Consider the following 21,165-nt stretch of genomic DNA (forward strand, 5'->3'; position numbering starts at 1 on the left):
TGAACTGAACAAGTTTTCATTATTGAAAGTAAATTTCATTTCTAATGTCTGAGAGCTTGTTGTACTCAAGGTAGTGCTAGGGAAATTATACATCTAAGTAGTGTTTCTTTTATAATACACGTGCTTAAAACACATGTAGATACATTCTTTTTTTTAACTTGATGTCCTTTTTAAATGTAGTACTTAGCCTGAAAAGTAAAATGCAGTAATTGTCTAGATTAGTTCTTTCTCATGAGTGTTTGTATGTAGGCTGTACACATATGACTATGCATGAATATGCAGAATTACACCTTTTTATAAAAAAAATTAAGGCAGTATTTTAATTTTTTTTTGTCTAAAACTTTGCCTGTAAGTGTTTGAATCTTCCTTAGCTTACATGAGAGACCATTTTGGTCAACAACTTCAATAAAATTATTCTAGATGTATTTCAGTTTACATATAAATTTACTACTTGAAAAGTGTACATGAGTCTTGTCTGTCTATTGGCTGAATATTAGCTTACCACGTGATGCAAAACTTCTTACCTGGACTCCTTCCATTACCAGGACTGTTCATATCCTTCCCATGTCAATAAAGCATTCAGTTCCATCTTTCATACTTGCAGAAGACATTTACCCTTCTAACTTTAGAAACAGTTACATAAATTATAAACTTTCATGCTGTAATAAAGCCATTTGAACAGGAAAAAAAGCACAAGCTTCCAAGGTGGATGCCAAAGTACTTTTCAGGTTTTTTTAACATAATCTGTGATTCATTGTCGCACAGTTCTGATGCTACTGGTTACATTTCATCAGGTCACGTGATCACAAATACATTCAGGATTGTCAGAGGCTTATTTGGATAGGAAATGTACATTGGCATTCCTGACCCCCAAAATAAAAAATCCAAACCAACTTGCTGACTTTTAAATCTATAAATTAAAAATAAACCAACCAACCAATCTACAAGCCATATGTATTTAAAGTGGTATTAAAGAAACTTCTAAGCATTTCCTTGCATTATAGCAGTGGACAGGTGGTTAGATCAGATAGATGTTTATAAATTTTGATTAAAATAGATTTTTTTAGTCTTTCCAGTTAATTATATGATAGCGTTACTGAAGATTTATTCTATTTTAGATATCATGATTAAGCCTGGTCTCTGAACAGTTTGATTTCCTTGATGTAACTTTTCAGTTTTATTTTTGGCTTGATACTTGGATGGATTTAAGGACAGGGCATAAAGGAAGCTTTGAGTTCACATCTGTTTTAATTTATGAATATTATTCTTCAAAGCATTAGAGAATTTTTTGCTACCTTCCATCTACACTGGTATGCTTTCTCAGGGGTATCCTACTTTTTTTGTCTAATCTATTTCCCTGTTTCTTGGCCATTCAGAAGTAAGAAAATATAGTAGGCTGACCATATTTCTTTCAGTAGCTTTATCACATCTGAACTGCTTGTCTTGAGAGAAATGGGAGTATCAAAATCTAAATTAATCTCATGAGAAAGTAGGTATCTTAGGCCAGATGATTCGAGCCCTTAAAATCTCTGTTTCTCTTTGTGGACTAGCTTAGATGTGTAGAACTGTGCTGTTTGCTGACATGAATCCATCCTCTGAGACTTCTGAAAACTGATAACCATTCTTAGTACTTACTGTCATGTGTATGCTAAGCCTGTTTTTGAACAGTTACCATTTTCCACACTGGTTTCCACATTGGCATGTGCAAAATAAGGCCTAGTTTACCACGTATTAAAGAATATATTTATGTGTTTTGGGTGTTGGATTTTTGGTGATGGTGGGGTTATTTTTCTGTTTATACATGCATATGCCATCTGACATGTAGTTTAGTGAAGGCATATTTGAACCAAATACATTTCTGTAATTATTCCTTCACAGTGTATTCACAAACTACTGTTTAATAAATCAATGTACAAAACCCAGGTAGAAGTAAAATTTTTCTCTTGTAGTGTAAAGATGCTTCAGAGATCTTGAGTTGCTCGCTTTCCTAGTGGTATTTCATAGCCTTGGCATAGTGATGCAAATAGTTATAAAAATTTTTGACTGTTTTAAATGTCTTCACCAAAACACTCTTAAAACTATTTCCAATTCCATCTTAGATCTTTTGAACTCTGTTTCTTGTCTAGACAGACTATGAGTATGCCATCCAGGTGTTTCAGGACGAGTAGAAACAAACAAAAACCCCCAAACTAGTCTTCATTCTTTAATTTGTTGTTATGATGATTTCTAAAACTAGAGGACAAGCGTCTCCCTAATGTGAGTATTTAAACCCATCCCACCACTTGAAATCGTGTATTCAAGCCGACTCCCATTTTACTTAGGTGTGGAAAAATAGCTAGGCCTATCTTCTGATTCATGACAAGTTATTTTACACTGATGCTCAGAGAAGACCAAAAGAGAAGTTTACAGCTATATGCCAACATTTATGTGTATGTCAAAATAGCATCTTAGAAATCTCACACAATGATGAGAGAGCATTACTGCTATTCCAGTATGGCTGTACTATGTGAAAGTACAGTTCTTGGGTCCATGACTTCTACTGAGAATTGTATTAGTTGTAGACTTCAATTAATTTGGGGTGGGAGGGCTTATGGTATTAAAGGTTTAAAAATATATTAAAACATATAGTACTTTGTGGCAACAGGTATGTTGTGCTCCTGCAAATAATGTATTTACCAGAACCATTAGCAATACTTATAGGTTACATTATGATACACAAAGAAATTTACATTTTGCATCTTGAGAGAAAAGCCTGTATGTATTTACAAGAAAATGTGGTTTCTTCCATCAGGAGTGTAAAAATATTTATCATCACCTCCTATATCTATCCTATAAATTGTCTTTTTTAGTAGTATGTTTTCTCCTGAATCTTGTTCTGCTCTTGTGTGTGGAAATAAATAATTTTATTTATTTTAAAATAGCAATAATACTTTGCTACTTTGGTATTTATGCCTCATGTAAGGGTTTCTTTGACTGTTCATTTTCTATAAGTTAATGGGTGCTGAGAAATTTTTTCATGACGTACTGTCTTCTCACATTAACTTCTCTTAGACCTAGTTCATTTAATCTCTGTTGACTTCATCAGTAGTATTTGCTTGTACGCAACATAAAACAAGTTCTTCCATAGAGTTTTTAAATGTATCTAATCTATCAAGTCACTTGAGTATGATGTACTTAAAATTAAACTGTACTTGAAATTTTTCTAGAAGGTCCATTTTTATGTATTGTTCACTGCTCACTGGCAGTGTATTGGGGAAAAGGGGCACATAGTGTAATGACTGAAAGAAAAGGTTTGTTGTGCTTTTTTGCCTTTTTAATATCTCTTAAATTTTTGGTTTACTCTCCTTTTATTAGTTGTTTATTTTCAAATATGTATTGAGGCCACGTGGTTTACCTGGATTAACTGTCTTTATCATAAAGCCAGCACAAAACAAGAACTTTTAGAGAAATAGTTCAGCTGTGGGGTTAAGAGTGAGGTGGGAGCCAACTAACTTCCATATTACACTTTGCAAGTAACAATTTTCAAGCTAGAAAGAGGAGCACCTGCAGAACCAACAGCAGAACAGTGGATTGTATTTTACTTTTGCATTCAGATCTCTGTAGTTAAAACAGAAAATTAGCCCGGTATGCTTAATTTATCTATGATCAAAACATTTCTGTTTTGTCTGTGTGATCTAAACACAGAGTAACAAATCTCAGTATTTCCTGAGTAAAAGTTATTCTTCCGTACTAAGGCTAGGAACATAACTAAGGTCGATTTTGAAAACAACTAGTGGAGGTAGTTTCAGAATGGGGAGGTAATCTGGATGCCTATAGAATTTGAGAATGTATTCCAGTGTGTTACTTTTAGAAGGACTTTTGTGCACTAAAACACTGTAATTTTATAGCTGTTGCCTCTGTTTTGTCTTTTCCCAAATGTAATACTGATTTTCAATGTAAATTTTAAAATCTGAAGTAACAGGCAAAATATGTCGACAAAAAATATGATGATATTTCTACTGCTGATTAAACCTTTTCAGAATATATGTGGATTAATATATGCCCTATATTGCTTGGATGCTTATGGAATTCAGATCTGAGCATATATGCATATATATTGGATTTCAGTGTGCTTTAAATTACATGTCATGGGTGACTTTTTTTCCTTTTAAATTCTCTATGACTGGAAAGAGTAATTGAGTTAAAATTTCACAGAAAAATCAGCTGTTTAAAAACTGTTTTAGAACATTTTTTTTAAAAGGTTGCTGACTTTTCAGTTGGCAGATATGAAAGTATTCTGCAGGTTTTTTGGCATTTTTGAGGGTTTTTTTGTGTTTTTTTTTTTTTTTTTTTTGTTTGTTTGTTTGTTTTGTTTTTAATAGAGGGAGTGGAAGACGAGCATTATTGTTTCTTAACACAGAAGAAAGACCAGATAAGATTCAACTGTTCAGCTGTTTTAGAGCAACCATATCTATCATTCTTTTAATTTTCAAGATTCCATAAATGTGTGACAATGTTTTTCGCAACTATGTGGTGCATGGAAATAAACACTTTTGGCCATTATTATTTTTTTTTTCTTGGTTATGCAGGAGAAAAATTAAGTTACAGGTCTTAATTCTTTTCTTTGTCAGGTGTACAATTTGGTACTTGTTTTTGTAAACTGTTTTCCACCAAAAGTACACAATATGAGCTTGTTAGATAGCCAGTACTCTAGTTTGTATATACTTCCATGATAAAACTTGTCAAATGAAATTAACTATTTTAGACTGTATTGCCTGATACTTGTTTTTGTTTTGTTTTTTTTTTAACTAGTGAAAAAGGCCATAGATTTTAAATCTAGAGGATTTAAATTGTTTCCAGGGAAAGACAACAGCAACAAGTTTTCTATCTGTGAGTGTACTCCTTTTTTGTTACTTTTTTCTAGTGCAAGAGTGAAGTTTGTGCTGTCTGTGTTGTTTGTGTGTTTTCAAAATCGTTTATGTATTTCTGATAATATGACTGACTTAAATCTGTTTCTCCAGTCTGCATGGTGAATTTTTAAATATGGTTCTACTCTAAAGGCAAGCTTTCTATAAATCTGGCATTGCAGAAAAACATTTTGTCTGTAATTTCACACAAAATTTGCAGTATTCACAAATAAATAAATATTCAGCCTACCAGGTGTCAGCTGAAGTCTTAGCTGCGAAAAGGAGACATGCTATTTTAGTTGAAAATTAGTACTAGCAGCAAAAAGCTATATAAACCAAAGGATATAATCATTTAGAAATGTGTAACCATGTATTTTTTTGAAGAGACACACATGAAGTCACTTCTTGATTTTTTTTTCCTTCATTGACTTTGACATTTTGAACTGATTAACTAACTGTAGTTTTAAAAAATTCTGGAGATGCTTAGTGCCTTCAGCTTTAATTATAGAAAAAAGAAACTGAAAGTGCTCAGCATCTTAGAGAACTGAGTCCTGATTAACTCATAAGGAGGAGTCAGGCAGCTTTCTAAATTAAACAAGTATGAGTCTAAATACATTAAAGAGTATTTTGAAAAAAAAAAAACAACAAACCAAAAAACAACTTGCCATTTTTATAGAGTTCCTTTTTTGACTAGAACCGCATTTTAAATATTTAGAAGTAATTGGTTAAAATAAAGATGATTTAAATGCTTAGCCTATGTCTGCTTATACTACATTTCATTGTTCTTCACAGGAGTGAAAGGAATTGCTTTTGAAGCTCCTTAGGTTGGACACATTTGCACTAATTTTTTGTTTAAAGTGTCAGCGATAGATTCAGTTTCCAGAATTTAGTGGGGCACATTGCATAACCTGTAATGCAGTTTTCAGTTTTAGATTTTAAACTGTCAGCATATGTGATTTTTTTTATTAAAAGATGTCTTCAAGCAGCAAGACCTTTTAATGTTTATGAAGTAAAAAAAAAAACAAACACACTTCAGTTTTTATAATGTAGCATATTGCCATATTCAACTTTTCTGTAAACTGCATCACCTAGGTAGTTCTGTAAGACATTCTTGGTTTTTCTGAAAACTATGCATACTGGGTTACTGGAAAGTAGGATGATTATTAAAGAAGAAATAACAGTAAGACTATTATAGTAGAGTTTATAAGGTGCATCACTGAGATCTCTGTCTGATAGTCCATCTGTGCTTTTATAGTTACAAATGAGAATAGTACAATGGCTGATAAAACAGTTTCACTACAAATTTATTTTGCACAAATTGCTAAATATTCCACTTTATAAACTTTAATAAGAACTACTATTTAAAGTGCCAGACACTTGTGATATCTAAAGGTGATTGTTACAAAATTAGTGATGAAATTTATCAATATAATTTTGAAAGTCTTTATATAATTTCATATGTTATGATATTCTATGTAAAGCTGAAAACTTCTGTATCTTATTATATTGGTTATGCAGAATAGATTATATGAGTCAATAATAACTGAAGGTGAAAACCTTGATGATTTGTACCTTTAGTGATCATAATCTTGTCATAAATATATTTTATTAGTAGTAGTCATAAAAACTAATATTTTATATTGTAATCTAGCATTTGTTTAGCTAGTCACTTTGGTAGCTGAGGAAACTGAAGAGGCAGTATGTCATGAAAAACCTATGTATTTAGCTGTTGACTTTAGATAAAATATCCAGTGTGGCCTCAGCTGAATCTGTACTTGTATTACAGTCCTTTAAAAAAATAGGTTCCTTTAAAAAAAAGGATGACCATCATTCAACTGTAGTGGAAATAAGATAAGGACAAGTGAATACCTATTTTACATTATGCCTTGTATTAGCAATATCTTTAGAAATTATCATCTAACATTTCTCATGTGTATGTCTTCTCCTTATTTTACTTTTTTTTTATATATATAATATATCAGGGATATAACATTCAATACTAATGCATGGGTGACATACATAGTAAAGCCAGAACAGTAATATTTGATATAAACTTCGAAACAATTATTCATCAACTTAATTTTGCAGGTGTTGAGATTAAAAAAAAAAATAGCATTGGAGGACCTAATTCACTCTGGATGAGAACTCTGGAACTTCTTGCTCCTAGTTTCATGACCAGACCATGAATTAATCCTTTCCCTAGGGAAGCCTTTAATTTAGTACAGGAAGCCTTTCATTTCTTATTGTCATATGATTATCTGGGCTATAAAACAAACAAACATAGACAGACAGATATCTGGGGAAGTACACAGAACTGTATTTCAGTAGACTGAAAAATCAAACATCTGGAAAAGTAACATAAAAAAAATAATAAAAAGTGCATTTATTTTTTGCTAAGTACTTAACAGACATCAGAACAGTTTTAAGTTTGTACTTAAATATATTTCTGATTTGGAATCAAATCAGAAATCAGGTTAATTGCTTCTAGTTATCACTTCTTCTTCTGAATTTTTACTGTGTTATATGTCTTATTTTAATTTTGTCACTGTAATTATTTTATTGATTTTCTTTAACAGAAGCCTTTAAAATTTTATTTTTTAATATTAGTAAACCCATAATTATAATTTAAAAATTCATTTAATAAAATATTTTTAGGAATTGAACTTTATACAGAAGATGTCAAAACAAAAAAAATATTTTCAAGCTTCCATTTTTTGAGAAGTTGAAGTATATAATAGTTCTTGTGTTTTGAAATCCAGTAGAATTTCCTTTTTTCTATGAATATTCACTCTGTTACCTGTGTATGGGGAAATATAGTGTACAGAATTCCAATGAATATTTGAAATATTAAAACATGAATTGCAATATAAATAAATATTTCTGTTTAAATATTTTTATTTTTTTCTTTTTTTTTTTAAGAATTTCTTCTGTGTGCATAGATATATGATACAACCCCCAAATGACACCACTTTATTTTAATTTCTTTATTACTCTTATCAGGCATCATGAATAATTTCCTTACCATAGTTTTAAGATATGTTTAATGTCAGAAAAATTAGCAGACTCTCACAAAACTGAGAAAGTATCTTTTTCCCTACTTGTTCTCAGTGCACATCCTTTCCCTTCCTGCATGGCTCTGTGAATCCTAACTGTCTACCCAAAGTTTTAAGGTCTTTTCTATATATATAGGCTACTTATGATGATTCTGAATTTCTCACATCTTGATCTAGGCTTTGGAAATAAGGAAATCCACCGAGATATTTCAAAAAGAGAGTTCATTCTAAATGCTCATCCAACATGTTCCTGCTAGATGGCCTTGTGAAGTGCAGTCTGTGGAACTGGAATTGTCATATATATATACACACACACACACATATATATATGCCAACACTAGCAGGAACTTGGGTTTCTATAGCTAATATGGTTTCATCACATGTACAAGTACTTCAGAAGGAAAAGACTGAAACACAGTAATATGGATGAGTTCTAAGGAAGAGCCCTCCTGGCCCAAATGTGCCCTGAGCATATTGATGCAAATGAACAGAGGTTGCCTTGGTTTGCGGTTAGAACAACCTTGGACATGATACAGTTCTTTCCAGGCAGAGAATAAATACTGTGGTTCCAGTTGACAAGGGCTGAGCCTGATACAGGTTTTCTATCAGTGTGCTAAGTTGAGATGTTTTCCTTTTAACTCTCTGCAACATTTGACCTTTGACTTCTCAGGGGTACCAAACCAATTCTGTCTTTTCTGTATATGTAAGAAGACAAATTTCAAAGAAGGGGAAACCCCTAAGTATTCTGAATGTTGCTGTCCTTCATTAAAAGCTGACACTTCATGAACACCCTTTAGAAATATAGTTAGAAACTAACACTTGTTTATTCAGGTACATTCAATTTATAATGTAATGTAATTAGCATAATTATATGCAAACTTTTTCTTGAAAGTTATAATCTTTTTTATATATAACAAATCAGTTGGTCTACTTCTGCAGAAATAAAACTGAATAAATATGAAAATATCTGCTTAGGATAAATCTGTTGGTTTCATGTCAACTTGTCTTTCATGTCAACTTGATAGAAAATATTCTTCTATCAGGCCATGAATTTGCCAAATAGCAGACCAACCTCCTTTGCTACTGATTTTTTGGAAATTGCTACCTCCTGGTTCAATGAATTTAAAAAAATAAATACAAAATTAATAGAATTATTTTGGCCTAGATTATTTTTCTAAGATATACTTTTGCAAGCTGTAAAAATTACAAGTATATAATGCAATGAAAAAATGAGTGAGGAGGTGATTGGGTATGCTGAGGGCTAAATCGCTACATACGCATTTTGGAAAACCATGCTGAAAGGTTCACAGGAAGTTTCTCTCTGAAGATCCATTCAGTTTATTTTAAGATAAATATATGCAAATCAAACTGGCATTTTGAATTTACCTTCAGATCATCATATTTTGGGGGTAAGGACAATTCTCTCAATATGAGTCTATGAATTCAAGTTTTATTATAATTTAAAGAGAAAAGGTCAGCTCTTATTGGAGGATATATTTATTAGATTATTTTCAGACTAAAATCTTACAGACTTAAACCTGATGAACACCCCTCTAAACATTATTGTTTCTAAAGGAATAGTAATAACATTTCCATAGGGATTCAATAATACTATAAGAAATCAAAATAGATGATTAGTATAACTTAGAAAAAAACTTACATTACTTTTGGAAACAAAATCCACAAAAAAAACAATAAACACAAACAAACCTTAAAATGCATACTTTGCTTATTATAGGGAGGAGAAACTTAGGCAGATAATATACTTTTTCCTATTTGTTAACTGCTTAACTCTGTATTTCCTCAAACCCATATTATTTAATCTTTTTTTGTTGATTTTGTTTTATTTTGTTGTTTTTTTTTTTTTTGCAGTAAATGAGGGAGGTATTAAACAGGCATCCAATTTGTGTCCAGATCCGGGAGAACCAGAAAATGGAAAACGGATAGGCTCGGATTTTAGGTAAAATATAAACCCTACCATTGTATCATTTCTCTAATATTGAACTTGGAAAATGTATGTTAAAAATTTATTGCTGTTGTTGAGCTACTCTTTCAAACCTGAACCTCTCAGTAAAAAGTGAAATGGAATTCTGTATAAACTTATGTAGTGCAATATAGCCTGTACTTAGGATGCAAAGAAGATAAAATATCTATTATGAAGAGAGCATATATCTCTGATAATCTGGCAAAAAATGGATTGAAGGTAAGTTAAAATAAGTTTCTCATGTAAATACTATATTAGATTTACAAATATTGAGCATACATATGGTACTGGAGGTTTTTGTGAAGGCAAAGCAGAACTGAATGCAACACAAAAAGAACAATAAAACCTTACAGAAGAGGTTTTGGTTGTTATTATAGAAATACTCATTAGAATCTAATACAGAATATTGCATTTTCTATGGTATGTTTTTCAGGAACCCAGAAGTTTGAAACATGCAGATGTATTTCCCGAGTAGTCCTCAGAGTGATTTAGCACTCTTAATGCAGACTATTTTTGGATTTATTTTGCCATATTCTCCTCCATTCTCAGCTATCTTTCAAATTCCTTGTCTTTAAAGAAAAAAAATACTGCAGTACTCTTTCAAAATATTATGCCTTTTTCTCAGTGAACATACATGACTCCTACTGTCAGTAACAGCACTGGTTCATGTATTGTATGAGTAAAGACACATACGTAAAAACTTCTTGAAAATGTTTTGAATTATTTTTCATCTCTTATCTAAGTTTCTGATTTGTTTCTTTTTCAGTTGTTGGAATAATCATTTAGTCACATACTAAAAATATTAAACATACATATTATTATATATTTGATACAGAGACAAATTTTAGACTGTATTAAAGCAATAAATATAAAGCTATTATCTTGCTCTCAGTCATACGCTAATTTCACATTATGGTTATGTTTGCAAATCGCTTCAAAACACCTAAGCAAGGAAAGAGAAAAGGAAGAAATAAGTAGGAGAGAGATTGATAATTTTTAAATGAATTGGGTTTATTACATTCAGGTTTGGTTTGTATGTATTTTATATTTTAGATATCATGCAGCACATTTCCTAACATTTGAAGATATTTTTTTTTTAAGATTAATATGGGAAATGAGCAAAGATTTTATGACTTTATATTACTTCATTCTTTCACATAACTTCTTGTACTTTGTTTTGTTTGGTTTTTTTCCTCCGCCCTATAATAAAACAGAACATGTAACTGACAATGAGATCACAAGTAAATGTGCTAGCTGGCAGTTAGTTAGTTATAATTCTTGATTAGTTATTATAGTCTCTCTATTTCTCTAGTTTTGAGAACAAAAAGAGTTAAATTATTCAGAGAAAGATTTATAACTAATTTTATATAGAATGCCATTTCTGACATTACCTGACAAAAAAGGTTTCTTGATATTTTCAGAGAAATCAAAATAAATGAATTGTATTTCTTAACTATCATGATTTCTAAAATCATTGCTTAGGCCAGTGTTTTGTATATTAACCTCAGAAATATGGCTTGATAAAAAAAGGCTTAGACAGATAATCTGCAAGTCCTTTTCTAGTGTTGTCTCTGCAAGTGACACTGAAAGACCTACTTGCAAGACCATTTTAGTTAAAGTTATGTGAGGAGCAGTACCTTGAAGGAGATGCAATGATGATGATCATGCCCTCACATTTCTTTTTAGGCTACACTATTAGGATATAATTTAAAATTATTTTCACTATGTGCTGTGATGATGTGACTGTCATTCTTTTGTATTTCAAATGAATTTATAAGAAAGTGAAAGAAGGCATTGAAATTACTGAACAATAGAATACAAGATGTACAAGATATCAAAATCAATGTTTTCTTTTTAAGTGTTTTTTTCTCCTAATTTCTCACTAATTCAGTGATTATTTTTCTTTTCCTGTTTGGAAAAAAAGTCCCCAAATTATCTGTGAGGGAAGATCAGCTTTTTCATCAGCTCCCATGAATGTGATATTTAACGCTTATATGTATAACATAATGATAAAAGCAGTCCCATCATAATGGACAAGAAGAAATATCTTAGACATTTCAAATGTATGTAAATGAAAGAACATGGCTTACAAATACAATATCCACTGGAAGTGAAAAAAGTGAAAGTGAAAAAGGTGTGTCTTGGTTTTAATGACATTTTTGGTGATGTTCACTGAAGGTAAATAAGCTTTTGATCAAAAGAAAATAAACAGAAGTTATATCTGACAGATTGTTATGCTCTTGGTCTTAGGGTTGTAATTTTGGGGGTCAGAGATGTTTATTTTGGTGAGAAAGTATTTTTCGTCTTCCACCAAAGTATATGTTTTTAGATCAAACTGTATTGTATTGAACCTTATTTTGATCACTTCTGGACATTAGTGTAGAACCAACCTTTTTACAAAGTAAAAAAAAATGAAAAAAAAAAAACCCCACAAAAATCCAACTAGTACTTAATTGATCATTTTTCTGTTGAGGACAGATTCTAGCAATAGTCTAAAATCCTGTTGATTTTAAGGGCAGCCTACTTGCTTCCTGGTTTCTCTAACAGGTTAGATTGCAGAGCAGTAATAGTTTCTGAAAGCACAAGCTTCTCAATGGCTTCACTGCCACCTCAAATTTATGCTTGAAAGCTGTCCTTGAACTAATTCCTTTCAACTAAGTATTTCAATTTTCATAGTTCAGTTTCTTTCAAGATAAAACTGCTCTGGTCTGGATAATCTTCTCTAAATAAATCCCATCTAATGCAACTTCACCTTAATAGGCAGGCCCATTCAGAAACAACCCAGAAAGTACTAGTTCTCTTTCAAAAGAATGAGTCTTTCCAGTGGCTTTCTGGTAGCCTCTCTTTATAATGCAAAAGCATTGTATTTGGAAATAGTGGGAGGACAGATATACATACACACGTGCATAATTTCTAGCCTTTTTATTGACAGGCCTTGAAAAAGGAAACAATTACTCTTGTCTTGTATTCCTTTTACACATATTAGGGATAAATAAGGTGGTTTCCTATCTAAAGCTTGTTAAAAGTCTTATAAATGTGAATGGTGGGATTTGTAATTGTAAATAACAGGAATGGTGAATGTTAGTAATACATATGTCATTTATCTCAAGTTGAACGCTCAATACATTGGAAAGAGGTCTTACAAGGAACAAAAGGAAACTAAAAGTTTTCAGAAAATTGAATAAAATTAATTTTTAAATTAACCTGTTTCAGTAATTGCTGTTACCATGATGGTTGCTCAATTGCATCATAAGCTTCCAAAGTAAGAATGCTACTAATTCTTTAAAATAAATAAATAAGACATTGAAAGAAAGTGCTTCTATTTAGCTAAAAAAATACACTACTATGGAAAATTTTTTCTAGGTTTTATATATAGAATATTAGCACACTTTTCCCTTTGCCTTCTTAAAGTCACTCTCTCTGTAATATAGGAAATAGCTTTACTTTGAGTTTGTCTTTTTCTTCCCTTCTGATAAGAAAGTGAAAATCCCAATTAAAATATCTTAATTTTAAAATACAGTATTCTGAAGAAGGGTTTAGATCTATCTTGAACAAGATTAATCAAAATCTAGTTTCAGTAGAATTTAATCTATTTTTGAGAAGAACATGCTCTTGTCACTTCTCTTCAGCTTTCTTCAAATATGAAAGTGTATATTTGGAAGCATTTTATTGCAATTTCAATACTGCTCTGCTTGTAAACCCTGTCTCTGTCTTAGCACATTCCTGGTTTTTACATGGGTCTTATACAGACTTAGAAAATCTGTAATGTAAGCTTTGAGACAAGCTGCAGCATTTCATGACATTCTTTGGGACCTGACACTCCATGTTCACCTTTTTGGATATTTTTTCTAATGTCAGAATTCCCCATGCTATATTTTGAAGTTTCAAAGGTTTTGTTTCTGTAGATGCCTATTTGAGCATTACAGGTCTTTACAGGTTAAAATAAAGTCAAGAAGACTTACTAATAGCTGTCAGCTATTCCTGTACTGAAAAACATTTTACCTCAGAAAGAAAGCACCTTCACTAGAAATTTCTTTAAATTTATATGTACTAGTGTTCATTCTGCTGGAATTTCCAACAGCTTATTTTACATTACCTGTCATACAGTAAAAACCACATCTTTTCCACATGAGTGTCCAATTTTAAAATCAATGACCTTATGAAAAATACAAGAAAGATGTAATAGATGAAGAAAAAAAGTTTTCATGTGGTCTTATTACTTTTTTTAATTGTTGGGGTTTAGAGGCTTTTTTTCTTTACTTATAGTGGAATAAATATAGCCAAATTGAATTATACTTGGACAAATGTTTTATTATGAAGCAAACACGTTCCTCCACGACCCCAATATACTGGCTTCATGAAATGAATGAATAAGCCTATCTCTATCCCTCTACCTCTGTACTGTAGTCCAACTACGTATTGAAAGATGAGATTCAGATCAAACTTGGATCACAACAAAGCAGGGAACGCAGTTGGACAACCACAAAGATGCTAGTGTGGTCGTAAAAACATAGATTCTATTGAGAGAAGGAAGCATATCAAATTATATTAAAGACAATTTTTATACCAATTAGTTGAATTACAGTATAACTAATGATAACTTCTTCATTCATTTTATATTATAAATTAATTTATAGTTACTTTCTTTGGAAAAATGACTTGCAAGTGTAACCACATTGATTGACTGGAAGTTTCACACTTTGTTTTCTTTAAACATTCTCTGGATCACATACCTTTCTCTGCAGATGTGCAAGGTGAGCTTCCAGACTCTGAAACTTCAAGCCAAACACTGAACAAAACTCAGACAACTGGCAGCGTGAGATGTGAGGCTAGTTTAAAGGGGAATAGTATGTTTAGTTTGTCAGCAGTTATTTGGTTCCTTTCCCAAGCAGAAGCCTCTGACAGTACAAGATTTGCGGGAAACAGTGACTCCTTAAGAACTGTTAAAACTGAATTACCAATGATCTCCAGAGTGTTGGGAAATCCTCTGCAACTGAAATTTAGTCATCATTTTAGTTTGTTAAACAGCTGGTCACTAACTGTTTCCTCCTGGAGTGTGGGGACTTCATTCTGCTCCTCCTCATCCCTGCCTTCCACCTCAGGGGGCTGAGTACCCAGAGGAAGCTGGTCTTGCTATTGAAGACTGAGGCAAAGAAGGCATTAAGTACCTCACTCTTTTCCTTATCTTTTGTGACAATGTTCCCCATCACATCCTTAAAAGGATGTGGATTATCCTGGGCCCTTCTTTTGTTTCTAAGTTATTTGTAAATAACATTTTGGTCATCTTTTACAGCAGTGGCCAGCCAGAATTCTAGCTGGGGTTTTGCCTCTCTAATCGTTGCCCTGCAGAACCTCCAGACTTTCTTAGTGTCCTCCAGAATTGCCTGCCCCTTTTTCCAAAGGTCATAAGAACTCTTTTTTACCCTGAGTTCCAGGCAAAGCTTTCTTCAAACAGGCCAGTCTTCTCCCTTGCTGGCTCATCTTTCAGCACATGGTAACATCCCGCTCCTGCACGTTTAAAGACTACCTTCTTGAGAAATGTGCAGCCTTCCTGGACATCTTGGCCTTTCAGAAGTATCCCCCAAGGGACTCCATCAACCAGGCTCTTAAACAGGCCAAAGTCAGCCCTCCGGAAGTCCAAGGCAGTGGTTCTGCAGACCCCCTCCTTACTTACCCCAAAGTTGAAAACTCTATCCTTTCATGATTGCTATGCCAAAGATGTCCCCAAATCACCACATCACCCACCAGTTCTTCCCTGTTTGTAAACAGCAGATCCAGCAGGGCATCTCCCCTGGCTGGCTTTCTCACCAGCTGTATCAGGACGTTATCTTGCACACAATCCAGGAACCTCCTAGACTGTTTCCTCTCTGCTGTGTTGTATTTCCAGCAGACATCTGGTAAGTTGAAGTCCCCCGTGAGAACAAGGGCTAGCAACTGTGAGACTTCTCCCAGCTGCTTGTAGAATGTTTCATCTGTCTCTTCATCCTGGTTGGGTGGACTGCAACAGACTCCCACCATAATATCTGCCTTGTTGTCCTTCGCCCTAATCCTTACCCATAAACACTCAACTCTACTGTCACCATCATCCAGCTCTAGGCAATTGGAACACTCCCTGACTGCCTCCCCTTCCTTGTGTATCGCTCCTGAAGAGCTGGTAGCCATCCATTGGAGCACTCCAGTCATGCCAGTTATCTCACCATGTTTCTGTGATGGTGATTATGTCATAGTTTTCCTGCTGCACAGTGGCTTCCAGCTCTGCTTATTTGTTGCCCATGCTTTGGGCATAGGCATAGATGCATTTCAATTGTGCCATCTATCTCTCCTCCAACCTTGGCCTGTCCCCCGCCTCACCCTGGCCCACCTCTTAAGCTTGGTTTTATACCAAGCATGCACTTTTGAAGCTATGAACTACTGTGGGACTGTCTGTTATAGATGCAGAAGCTTTATATGAGTTCAAAATAAATTGAACAACTTGAATAAGTCATATAAATATTGATTGGAAGGGTCCTTGAGAGGGCATCGACTCCAACCTGCTGCCCAAAGCAAGACTAATGCCAAACACTAAATGAGATCAGCTGTGGCTTTGTTTACAGCCAGTCCTGAAAACTCTCAAGAATGGAGATTTCACAACAGTCTGGGTATGATGTTCCAGTTCTGCCCTGCCTTTCTTAGAAGAAGTATCTTGTAAGGTAAAACCTTGAATTTCCTAAACTGCCGCTTGTGTATTGTTTGCCACATTAAGGAAAGTTTGGCTTCATTATCTTTGCAATGGTTCTTGAAGAAGTTATAGTCTGCTGTTAGATAGTACCTTAGTTTCCTTTTTGTCAGACTAATTAAGCCTAGCTGTCTCAACTTTTTACTGCAGGTCATGTGCTCTGAGCCTCTGACTAACCTCCATGCCCTCTAGAGTTTTTATCAGTATCTCTCTTGAAGTGTGAGGCTAAACACTGGGCTTAATATTGCAGATAAAGCCTCACCAGCGGAATAAAAGTTTCAATTGATCTGCTGTCACCACTTTAATGTAGTTGAGTAAATGGTTTGTTTTATTTGGGATGAGAACACATTACTCATCAGTAGTGCAGAACTTCATACCTATGTTGAGTTTCATGAGGTTTCTGGTGGGCCAGTGGTCAACTTTGTCAAGTGTCTGGATTGAAGCTTTGTTATTCAGTGTGTCAGCTACTTTTCCTGATTTAGTATTTTCCATAAATTTGCTGGGCTGGAAGTTCCTGCGGTCTTAACATCAAGGTTGAGGATGAAAATACTAAACAGTCTAAGACCCCATATTGACATCCTAGTGCTCAGCTTATAACTGGCCACCAGCTGAAAATGAAGCCATTGATTCCTACCCTTTGAACACAGCTGCCAGGCCAATTTTGAATCTATCTATTAAGTGAATATTTTGTCAGTTCCCAAAGATACGGTTGCAGAAGACAGTATCAAAAACTTTGCTGATGTTGAGCACTGTTACCCTGAGTGCTATGGCATCTACCACTGGTCCATGTAGCCAGTTATTTTGTCATAGATGACAATCAGGTTGATTACATATGATTCACCTTTGGTAAATCTGTGTAAGTGCTCCTGATTTCCTGTTTGATCTTTCCTAGAGGACATGTTCTTTCCAGGGATTGATGTGAGGTTCCTAGCTTCTCTTTGCCTTACTTGAAAATTCATGTAATATTAGCCTTTCTACAGTCAGTAAGATCTTCTCATCACCACAGTTTTTCATAGATGATACCAGCCTTGCATAGAATCAGCCATTTTTTTCCAGCACCCTTTGGTGAAAGGTATCTGGCTCCCTGCCTTTGAATAGAGCTATCTTCTTTCACCTGTTCCCCAATATTGGCTGCGCCTCTTCTTCCCAATCGTGTTCGTACACACAGATGTGTAGAAGCAGATGTGCTTTAGAAATTGATGCAGAAAAGTCATTGAGTACTTCTGCCTTTTCCATATTGGACTGCAGCACCACAGGGTCGGCTCGCCCATTTATTAATGGATCCAGATTGTATATGAACTTCCTTTTGTGACTAATATATCCACAGAAACTCTTTTTCTTACTAGTGTGCTTTACCAGTTTCAGCTTTTAGCTGTGCGCTGACCCAGGAGTCTAAATTAGTCACTCATGGACTACTAAATTAGTAGCTCAAGATCAGAAGTACCTAACTATAGATGATTGAAATATGGTAACGATGAGAAAATGAACTATAGATGGTGGCCATATTCTAGCATCTTTCTCTAAGCATTCACTTTTCACCACTGTCAGTGTTAGCATACTGGACTAAATGAACCCAGTCTGGCCTTTAGCATCATCCACAGACAGGACTTTTTTTTCTTAATATGTTCTGCTTTTGAAACTTGTTGGAGATTTTCCTGCCATCCTTTATATTTCTCTTTTTTTGGTGATGCATGTTTTTGGTGTATATAACAATGAACAAATTCATAGTTATATCATGCTTCGGTTCACTTGATATTTACAAAACAGGTAGCCTACACAATTTGAAGGGGCTTCATGTGTTAAGCAGTTTGGATCAAATGTAAGTCAGGGTATCAAACTGCATTTAACTGTCCACACTGTTTTTTGGTTGTTTGTTCCCACACTCTGTTTTGGACTACTCTGCCAACTTAATCTAAAATAATACCTGCCCAAAATACAGAGGTAGACTACTGCAGGAACAAGTTCCCCCAGACCAGCTTCTGTGATCTTATTTTCTGTCTGCAGTTTTTAGTTCTCTGACATACCAGCAGGCTTTGGTCAGATTTCTACACGTCATCATGCAGTACTTCTGAACATGCAATAGATATCATAAATTTCATACTATCAAGAATTTCTCTTTGGCACGGAAACATTAAAAAGTGTTAATCTTGAAAGGTCATGGAGAACAGGAGAGGTGCTGAGGCCTGGAGTTAAAGCCAACGTCACTCCAGTCTTCAAAAAGGGCAAGAAGATGGACACAGGAAACTTACAGGCCAATCAGTGTCACCTCCACCCCTAGAAAGGTCATAGAACAGCTTATCCTGGAGGCCATCTCGAAGCATGTGGAGGAAAAGAAGGTCCTCAGGAAGAGTCAACATGGATTCACCAAGGGGAAATCATGCCTGACCAACCTGAGAGCCTTCTATGATGGAATGACTGGCTGGGTAGACAAGTAGAAAGGAGTGGATGTTGTCTACCTTGACCTCAGTAAGGCTTTTGACACTGTCTCCCATAACACCCTCATAGGTCAGCTCAGGCAGTGTGGATTAGATGAGTGGACAGTGAGGTGGGCTGAAAACTGGCTGAATGGTAGAGCTCAGGGTTGTGATTAGCAGTGCAGAGTCTGGCTGGAGACCTGTAGCTCGTGGTGTCCCCCAGGGGTCAGGACTGGGTCCAGTCCTGTTCAACTTACTCATCAATGACCTGAATGAAGGGACAGAGCATACACCCAGCAAGTTTGGTGATGATACAAAACTGGGAGGAGTGGCTGACACACCAGAGGCTGCGCTGTCATTCAGCCAGACCTGGGCAGCCTGGAGGGTTGGGCGAAGAGAAACCTCACAAATTTCAGCAAAGTCAAGCATAAGGTCCTGCACTCAGGTAGGAACAACCGCACAAACCAGTACAGGCTGGGGCTGGCCTGCTGGAAGGCAGCTCTGTGAAGAAGGACCCGGGAGTTCTCATGGACAGCAAGTTGTTTCATGGGCAATGCATACAAATATGTTAAGGGCGAGTGTCAAGAGGATGAGGCCAGGTCTTTTCAGTAGTGCCAAGTAACAGGGCAAGGTGCAACGGGCACAAACCACAACACAGGAAATTCTATCTGAATATAAGGAAAAAATTCTTTGCTTTGAGGGTGACAGCATGGGAACAGGCTGCCCAGAGAGGCTGTGGAGTGTTTTTCTCTGGAGACATTCAAAACCTGCCTGGATGCAACTCAGTGCAACCTGCTTTAGGTGAACCTGCTTTAGCAGGGGGTGTGCTAGATGATCTCCAGAGGTCCCTTCCAACACTGACCATTCTGTGATTCTGTGACTAGGATTTTAAGTTCCTGAGAGACCCATTTTCTTAATACTTTCTTGACAAGCTCATGATGATCAATTCATGATGATCAATATGCTGGCCTTTATGGATGCCATTCTTACACTGGAAGTCCAGAAGGATTATACAGTTTTCCTGTAGGTGTTTTGTTGTTGTTGTTGTTGTTGTTGTTGTTTTGTTTTGTTTTGTTTTTGGTTTTGGTTTTTTTTCCCCTTTTTTTGATCTTTCAAACAGGAAGTACTTGTTTAATTTTTAATATTGTCTTTTTTGAGTTGATCTGCCACAGAAACTGATCTCTGGTTCTTTTTTCTTTCTTGGGCTGATGTGTTATCTGCTTATATAACTGCCTCTGTCTGCCCTCACTCACATGGCACACATTGCAGATTTTGTAAATTTTCCAATCGCACTGTGTTTATGACTCCAGTATACTTACATTCATATACTATCAAATATCAGTTTAATATTAAAACTGATTTGGACAAGTAAAGTGGACTGGATGTAAAGTCTTCATAATAGCTTCAACCCTTTGGAATTTTTCCCAGTTACAGCTTTGATACCACCACTTCAACTTTTTTTAAAAAATGGTGTATTTCCTGCTCACTGTACTCTCAAAATCAGTCCGTGGTTAGTTAAAGGAAATATATTTCCATGTGTGTATTTGGTTGTTTGTTTCTTTTTTTTCAGGTGCTCCTTTTTTGTTTAGTTTTGGGTTTTTTTTGGTTAATGAAATAATTGAAAGCGTTCAGATTTTTCTCAACATGTCTTTCCACAGCACATAGAATCTTGTGAAAATCTAATCTTGAGAAAGTTGCTCTTCCCAACTGCTACCTTTTGAACCTTCCTAACCACGTAGTCCCTGGAGTAGCTGAGTATAATTTTTAACATTAGCGATTGATAATTCATCTTTCTATTTCATAACTTTAACATTTTCTCCAACTCTGTGATCTGCCTTTTGGCTCTTTTTCCTCAGTCTCATAAAGGGCCTTTACATTATGCTTATTTTTTGTTTTTCTCAGTTTTTCACTTTTATATCTTCCTCTGTTTTTCATGGACTCTGCAGCTCTTCTTTATCCCCTTCTTTCACAAACATTCTTATTTCTGATACAAACAGGAACTGTTTGTGGAATAGTTTATAGAGCTGTTATCCACTATCAAATCCTCCTTTTCTGAAATGTTTCTTCAGGTGACTATATAATCTTTCATGCCCCCATTACTTACTCTCTATGT

The 21,165-nt window shown here is 34.7% G+C and overlaps 1 protein-coding gene across 1 annotated transcript in view; it reads left to right on the forward strand.

Annotated features, from left to right (window-relative positions):
- The window catches only part of CSMD3 (CUB and Sushi multiple domains 3), a 740,574-nt gene that overhangs the window by 279,943 nt on the left and 439,466 nt on the right, over positions 1–21,165 (forward strand). Inside the window, exons 7-8 of the mRNA XM_080381544.1 lie at positions 4,792–4,869; positions 9,812–9,899. Of these exons, the coding sequence (XP_080237670.1) occupies positions 4,792–4,869; positions 9,812–9,899 (166 nt within the window). The remainder of the gene's footprint in view (positions 1–4,791; positions 4,870–9,811; positions 9,900–21,165) is intronic.

The sequence above is a fragment of the Falco punctatus genome (assembly GCF_963210335.1).
Source record: "Falco punctatus genome assembly, chromosome: 3".
Taxonomy (NCBI): Eukaryota; Metazoa; Chordata; class Aves; order Falconiformes; family Falconidae; genus Falco; species Falco punctatus.